The sequence below is a fragment of the Stegostoma tigrinum genome, chromosome 12 (assembly GCF_030684315.1).
Source record: "Stegostoma tigrinum isolate sSteTig4 chromosome 12, sSteTig4.hap1, whole genome shotgun sequence".
Lineage (NCBI taxonomy): Eukaryota > Metazoa > Chordata > Chondrichthyes > Orectolobiformes > Stegostomatidae > Stegostoma > Stegostoma tigrinum.
This window is the reverse complement of record NC_081365.1, coordinates 43,824,072-43,832,569: the sequence shown is the minus strand read 5'-3', so window position 1 is coordinate 43,832,569 and position 8,498 is coordinate 43,824,072. Positions and strand designations below refer to the sequence as shown.

Here is an 8,498-nt window from a genome sequence, read left to right as displayed (position 1 = left end):
TTTTGACCCGAAATGGAAGAGTATAAAATGACATTGATTTTCCTCTTTGCTCACGATATGGTATTCGGAATAGGCCGACATGGAGCATTTCCAAAGGTTTTTTTAGAACGGTAACATGCATTTATCAGTGTGATTCGCAGGAGATGTTTCAGCTGGATTGTGACTAATCCCTTCTCACACTGCAGATTTGTTGATGCATTAAGTGATGGATTTTAGAAAAATTGCCGGAAGCCTTTTTTTAAACCTGGGAATTCAACCACTGCTACTGGTTTGAAGACCGAAGAACAACAATGTTCAAGGTGGGCACTGTGTACAGTCGTTGACTTTAATCAATCCGTGAAAAATGTTTGTTCATTGTTGATTATTTCAAATCCCGGCGTTCTGTGCTGGAAAAATGGACTGATTTGTTCGGCAAAAGACGGGCAGCGTTGAAATGTTGGCCTATTCCAAATTTTGTTTCCTTTGTATTTTTTAGACAGTGTTCGGCCATAGTCATCCTGGTGCATCTCTATTCTGAGGTGCTACAGATGAAAAAGCACAGAAATGGATCTGATCGTTTTTAACGGTATGTCATGTTACTATCCAGTCTGGTTAACGGGCAATTGAAATATGACTTATTTGCAATTTTCTGAGAAATCTCTGACAAGTAAGAGTTGGAAATTATGGATAGTTGTCACTTGTCCTTAATCTATTCGTTTATTTCATTAAGTTCGCAGACTGTACATTTTCCTATCGTTCTCACATGACTTCCTATTAGCACTTGAGCTGCTGGACGTTTTATTTTTGCCGTACTTTTCCATTAATCCTTCCTCCTGATCGTTTCTTTTTTTATTCGTATCATTGCCCTTTTAATTCATGGGGTTCTTATACTTGAGAGCGCTTCAACGTATCTGCTGCTTTTATTTTTACCAAAGGCCGTTTGCACCTGCTTTTGGGAATGAAATCTTCTCTCCGTAGTTCCTTGGCCGCCTCTTTCCACATGGCTGAAATAGTCAATGCCCTTTCGAGTCCCCACGCTTCCTGGAAACGACTTTGAGCCGGGACAGAGGATAAACAGTTGGCCTCGTGTCTCAGAGGCAAATAGAAAAAAAATCGACTTCTCTTCCTTGACCCTGTCTAGATCCTAAGGCTAAATACAGATCACCCCCAGAATGAGACACCACCCACAGTCGATCAGTTTGTTGGCCTGTCGTTTACAAAATGAAGAATATTTAAGTTTTGATGAGTATGAGAGCATGAACAGTTCGGTTCACAATATGAACCACCAGCTCAGGGCAGTAGGTGGCGATGAAAGCAATTTGCCAAAATAAATGACGTTCCGAGTTTACAATGAAATAGCAGGATTCGCTGATGAGGCTGGATTAAAAGATGTGGGAGGACGGCACTTCAGGATAGGGCAGAAGGCGCTGTGAGTGAGATGTCAATCCGTCATGGTAAGTCTTTGTCAACTATCTTCTCCTCTATCCACCTTCGATCCGCCTCCCCCCCTCTCCCTATTTATTCCAGAACCCTCACCCCATCCCCCTCTCTGATGAAGGGTCTAGGCCCGAAACGTCAGCTTTTGTGCTCCTGAGATGCTGCTTGGCCTGCTGTGTTCATCCAGCTCCACACTTGGTTATCTCAAATTCTCCAGCATCTGCAGTTCCCATTATCACTGATCCACCTGTCAAATGTCTTTTCAAAGTTCAAACATATTTAATGTATTTTATACCTTTGTCCAGACATTCCTGTTACTTCTTCAAAGTATTCTCCTGTGGAGCACTTGTATCGCCTCTGCCTCTGAGCCAGGTGGCCTCCCTTCAAGTTCCACCTGTCTATTGAGGAGAAACGTCTTCACCCAGAGAGTGGTGGATATATGGAATGCTCTGCCCCAGAAGGCAGTGGAGGCCAACTGTCTGGATACTTTCAAGAAAGAGATGGATAGAGCTCTTAAAGATAGTGGAATCAAGGGTTATGGGGATAAGGCAGGAACAGGGTACTGATTGTGGATGATCAGCCATGATCATAACGAATGGGGGTGAAGGCTCGAGGGGCCGAATGGCCTACTCCTGTACCTATTGTCTACTGTCTATCGTCCAGAAATGTAATAATCTCTGAACAATTTGATTAGAAAATACTGTCGCTTCTGAAATACAAATGGACTTTTTTAAAATTGTATTTTCAGGTTCCATAAGTTCTGCTTTCTTAAAAAGACTGCTATTGTTTGTTTTCTCTGTCGATTTGTACCTCACTTTCTTATTTTTCAGTGATCTTGTTCACGACTCTGCGTCTCTCTGCTCCCTGGGCCTGCACTCGCCTCTGTCCCCCGGTGTGTACTTGTTCTACGGAGCGGACCTGTGCTGTTCTCTGTGACCGTGCCGGATTGCACCAGGTCCTCAGCGAATTCCCATGTGAGGCCTCCGTTATCAGCTTGGAGAAAAATAATATCAAATTTTTGTCAGAGAAAGCCTTCGGTACTCTGCCAGCCCTCCACTCTTTATCCTTAAACCATAATAATATCTCTTTCATCACCCCCGGCGCATTTAAAGGGCTGCCCCATCTCAGCGAACTGAAACTGGCCCATAACGAGTTTATCAAGTATCTGCACACCAGAACGTTCATTGGTCTCAAACGACTTCAGAAGCTCGATTTGTCTAATTGCAATCTATTTAATATCCCAGATCGGATCTTTATAGCTGTTCCTGCTCTGCAAGAGCTAGCTATGTGGCAGAATAACTTTCGGAGAATTCCTGCAGCAGTGAGGGGCACAGAGACTCTGAGGCTTTTGTATTTGGAGAGGAACAGAATTGAAGCAGTGGCTTATAACTCTCTGCAAGGATTAAGCCATTTGAAATATTTAAATCTACAAGACAACCAAATTGCGGTAATCCACCACAAAGGTTTTAAACACTGCGTGGAATTGGAATATCTCTATCTTAATGATAACCTCCTGCGTAACCTTCCTGAGTTCGCTTTCCAAGAACTGACACTCCTGAAGATGTTAAACCTTGGAGGTAATGTTTTGGTGAATGTGTCCAGGACTTGGTTTAGTCAGCTTGTTGAACTGGAGGTTCTCTATCTCGACAGAAATGCCATCAGTTACATCGAGGAAGGGGCTTTTGAAAACCTGACCAGTTTAATCTCCTTGCATTTGAATAGCAATAAACTGACTTCGCTGCCGCTTTCTGTTTTTCAACCAGTGTATTTCCTTGGCAGGCTGTATGTCTTCAGGAACCCCTGGGACTGTGACTGTAGGGTCGAATGGTTGAAAGACTGGATGGAAAGCTACGGGCTAGTCCGGGACATCCCCTGTGCCTCTCCACCGTCAGTCGCGGGTATGGATCTGAGCCAAGTGCTCTTCCACAGATCCACAGAAGGAAGTTGCCTCGATCCAGTGGAACACAATGAGACGGTTTACACTCCAACTCCGACAGAGCGGCCCCGATCCACCACCGGCAATAGATTCAGTAATCTTATCTCGAAATTACTTTTCGCAGGAATGCACGAGGATTCGGAGAACAGCACCGAAACCTTTAGGAATGTGTCAGCCCCGGACGGAGTCAACCAGGAGGTGTCCACTGCGGTTCCTGTCAATAGTAATCCGGATCCACACGTTCAGTTTGTGTTTACGCTCATTATTGCAGTTTCATGTTACAAGGCATGAGGATGGCTTCCCCTGCCGTCGGACTCCCTGTGCAATAACGACGAGGGGCCTCTCTTCGAATACAGTCTTCATCCTTTCAACAACAAAAAAGATACGAATTGTGAAACTGGAACTTGAGTTTCGCTCCCCGCAGGCTGTAGCTATAACAGGGAGATCTGATCTTGTGCTTGTTTGAACCACTGGATGCGTTCTCTGTTGGCTGTGGTTTTAAATCATCTCGAGCCATCTGTCACCTTCTGGGATTCAGCCCAACAATAAATTCCCTTGATCACTCTGAACCCCTGCTGTAGGTTGGGAGCTCGACTTGAGTCTTCATCTTGCGCAAAACTTGTTTGTTCACAGGCCGAATTTGGTAATTTCACAGCACCAACATTTTCTTAACAAGATCAATATTTTGTAAAATGAAGACGAAGTCACCCATTTTGCTGACAGCGATTCCCGCGTTAGTCGAGTTTGATTAGACAAATATTGGCGACGTTTACCGTTATCCTCAATTAATGAATAACACGTTGTATCTGACCATCGTGTTTTTGTAATATGTACACTACAAATATATCTTGTAAGAATTCATTTGAATGCACATTCCACTATACAGTAGAAAAAGCTGATCTAGACATTATGTTGGCTACAATAACCCTTTTATCTTTGACGCCGGGGTTTATGTTTTGATGTGTTATCGGTGGTAATCTGAGCGGATTGTGGTAACACTACGTCGTTAGAGGACTGTTTGAGTGTCCAGAAGTAACAAATGAAAGGTAGTACCAGAAATGTTTAGACTGAAGTAATGAGAAGCGTTGGCTTCATTTCACTAATGAAAAATGACAGTATTCACAATGAAAGTGTTGAGATTAAATTTATCTAGAGAATTTTTTTAACAAAAGTGCTATCACACCTTGGTACGATTTCCTTAAAGGCTGGTGTGTGAAACAGAAAATTTATGGTCCCATTGATTTGGCTTTTCATAGTGAGACCTATTTTGTGTTACAGATGTACTTTATCAACCTGTTCAGGTAGGTTGTGCACATCTTATTGGCTCAGAGTTAGTGGTACTACCACTGCCACGAATCCTCAAATTAGCATGGCTGGATCCAGTGACAATACCAATACTCATCTCCTTTTCCCTTGTGTTAGGTGCTGAGTATATATCATCTGGATAACTAGAATATTAAGGTAGCTAGCACAGCACAAATTGCATCTAATGGATTGTTCCTTCTACAGCTGTAGGAAATGTGGATATCTGAACTGACAGAAACTGATATTTTGAGGCAAAGTTTGAGTGCGATTGTTCATGTAGCTGGAAGTTTAGTGCTTATCAAAACAACGTTTTAGAGACAAGCTGCTAGATGGTTAAGGAATAGCACTTTATGACACATTATTAGTACATTGCTTGGTTTTAGCTAGTACGTGTCCACTTGGATCCCTAATCCTTTACTCTACCAATTTGTCTCATATGAACTTTCTGAAGATAGAAAACATTTCACTGGAGGTCAAAGTCAATGACAAGCACTTGTCACTGGTTCCAATCCATGCCTGACTGCATATTGAGGCGTTATTATGCAATGCCAGACTTCAATCTCCTATTTCATAAAAACATAGTTTGAATTTTCCTCCCACAGAACTTATTTCCACCATCACATGGTTGTTTACTCATATCCCAATTGCTCACATTCCGCTGTTGTAATCCATATACAAGCTTCCATCATCCCTGCTCTCAATTTCTCCAATATCCTTCTTGCCAGCCTTTTAACCTGCACTCAATGTGAAATTCTGCTGCTTGCATCCTATCCCATATTAAGTCCTATGCATTCATCAGCACCCAAAATTACCAACATTTTGTCCCCTAAATATATGATTGGAGCTGGAATTATTGAAGATGCTGGCACCAGACTGACCTACTAACAGATCCAGGATGCTGCTTGGCCTGCTGTGTTTATCCAGCTCCACGCCTTGTTATCTTGGGTTCTCCAGCATTTGCAGTTCCCATTAAATACTTTAATAGTGTATCAGAGATAAAGTTTACTTTTAACATGTAATTGTCCAACTCTGGCCTTTTATGTATTTTCCCCTTCATCAGCTAACCTCCCTCATTGCCTGAGACAAAAGGTAGAGTGGTAATCAATCATCTCCCTAAACCAGCTAACTCCCCTTAAAGTTAAAAAAGTGGTAATTAATAGACAGGCATATGCATCTATTACCATTCACAAATGTAGTCCAATTATACTAGGGTTTCTTCATGACATCATGCATATCACACAATCGTAATCCCTTCAGACCCACAATGTACACTGACAAACATATTGCTCCATTCAGTAGGCACTAGGACAACTGAAGGGAAATGCAGTGGTTGCAAATTAGATACACTTTATTGTATACTGAATAAATTTGAATAACTTGTGCTTTTTGTTATTGGAATGGACTATATTAAAATGTCTAAGATGGTATTTTGGTTTAGTGACAGTAAATTTGGGAGCTGTGCAAAGTGATTGTTTTGTCTACAGTGACAATATTAAGGGCAGAATCTGGGATTACTGAAAACAGGTGTGGTTGACAGCCTGACACTAAACTTTCAACCTGCACTTACTTTCTCCAATTCCCAAATCTGCCTTGCTCCTCCTGTGCAATGGATTTCTACTACTGTTTGCTGTATCTTTATATTGAAAGAAATAGCTGGATTCTAGTCTACCTGAAGGCAATCTTTGCCTTATCATACGTTATGTTCTACCATAATGCTAACGCAGTTTTTGCCCTGTGCCTACTCTCTACTTTTGCTCATTCATTTCCCAGTAGCCATCCATTCAAGCTATGTGAGCCTTCAAACAACATAGGTTCTGTGCCTTATTAAAGATGTAATAGCTGCTTCCTTGATCACTGCCATTGTATAGAATTATAATATTTCTATTTAAATATTAATTGAATATAAGCTTCTTCTATTCATCTTCTCAACAAGATTAATGCAAGGAGCCATAAGGCTTACATGACTGCCAAAACACTTCACCTTCAATGCTCATCAACCTGCTCTGTGCCTTGTCGAGCAGCTTCCTTTTTCTACCTGGATATTGCTTCAGGTTGCCATGTGCTTCATGCATCAGTTGCTATCAATATCACTTGCTTGACATATCTATTCACTTTAGACTGAATGGGATTGAAGGTATCTATGGAATTAGGAAATTAATCACCATAAAGTTTAAGGAGCAAGCTTTACAGTTATATCACTGGACAACAGTGCATTTAAATGGTGCCCCTATATAGTAAGGCATCTCAAATTACTTCACAGAAGAATTAAGTTTGCTTCAAACCATATTTTATATTTCTAGCTGCGCATATAAATCAGGGGTGCACAAGAAGTCAAATTTGAAAGATTGAGAAGTTCTTGGAGAGTTGTTTTATTGTTCCCCATCCAAAGATGAGGATGACCAGGTCTGTGACAGGATTTAAACACACGAGAGTTTTAAAGTTGAGATGTTACTGGGTCAGGAGTCTGTGAAGTAAACATGCACGGGGGAGACAAAAACATGACTAAGTGCAAATTAGGCTATGGGCAGTGGTGTTCCAGGTGAACTGAAGGTTATGGAGGGGTGGAAAATGGGAAGTCAGGGATATTGATAACAGAGATGAGTATTTCAGCTACAAAGGGACAGTGGTAGGATCATTAAAAATAGGCAAAATTACACTGAGCTGAAGGTTGGCTGAGCGAAGTAGATGGCCTTGGCAATTGAGAGAATTTGGAACCAAAAATATAACAGAGTCAAATAAGGACACTATATTCATGACCAAATTCATGACCATTCAGCTTCAGACAACAGCCATCAAGAAGGCAGGGGAGGAAATTAAAGGAAATGGATGCTCATAATGTTTAATACAAAAATATTTCTACTTATCCTGTTACTGATGTCAGACAAGCAGTCTGGCAATTGAGAGGAAGTGAAGTTGAGAGGGGAAACTTGATGACAGCTGAGTGTCAGCTGTACACAATCTGCCATTGTGCTTCAGGTGATATTGCAGAGGGACAACATGTATGTATGTATGTAAGAAACTGAATGAACTAATTATATAATCCATGTGGGAATCAAGAGATTACAGTCCAAGACTGGGAAATCATGGTAGAAAGTTCCCTGGATGTTGTTTAGAATTCAACTTAAAGAATAAAACCAGGTGACTGGAGTCTGACTCAGAGGCACAGTTCTGCAAAACATTGTCAGAAGTCACACAACACTTCTGTGTTCAAGACTGAGGACTGGTCAAGAAGACAGAAGACAGTGCACCATGTTCAGTTACATAGCTTATCATTTTATGAATTTGCAAAGTGTCTGTTCAAGGTTGTGGCAGAAATAGAAATATGATAAAAAAAACATACTGAAGGACTTGGAGAAGCAAGGTTGGAAATTGTGTGGATGTTTGCAACAGATGTATCCAGGGCAGGCTGACAGGAATGATTATGGCTTATTTTAAAAGAAAGTGAGCAGTACCAGAGCACAAGGAACTATTATCAATTTCATCTATGGCTTTTGCTATGTTAAACATGGATAGAGTGTAACATGGCAAAGTTCGCAGATGATACTAAAATTCTTGGGAAAGCAGGCTGCAATGAAAAGATAAAGAGTTTATAGTTGGATATTCAGCAGGCCAGGTAACATCGGAGGAGCAGGAAGGCTGACATTTTGTGTCTGGAACCACCTTCCTCCTTCAATTCTGAAGAAGGGTCCAGACTTGAAATATCAGCCTTCCTGCTCCTCCGATGCTGGCTGGCCTGCTATGTTCACCCAGCTCCACACCTTGTTATCTCAGACTCCAGCATTGACAGTTTCTACTACCTCTACAGACAGATATTGATAGGCTAGGAGAATGGGCCAGGATC

At 41.5% G+C, this 8,498-nt stretch overlaps 1 protein-coding gene across 2 annotated transcripts; it reads left to right on the top strand.

Annotated features, from left to right (window-relative positions):
• The first annotated feature begins 278 nt into the window (after nt 1-278).
• Nucleotides 279-6,104, top strand: nyx (nyctalopin). 2 transcript variants are annotated; one of them, XM_048541052.2, is made up of 3 exons: nt 279-299; nt 476-565; nt 2,247-6,104. In XM_048541052.2, exons 2-3 carry the CDS (start codon nt 544-546, stop codon nt 3,641-3,643), a joined length of 1,419 nt encoding a protein of 472 aa, XP_048397009.2. In that variant the 5' UTR covers nt 279-299; nt 476-543; the 3' UTR covers nt 3,644-6,104. The 2 variants fall into 2 exon arrangements, with proteins under 2 accessions (XP_048397009.2, XP_048397010.2); XM_048541053.2 differs by lacking the exons at nt 279-299; nt 476-565 and adding an exon at nt 1,346-1,433.
• Nucleotides 6,105-8,498: the final 2,394 nt, after the last annotated feature.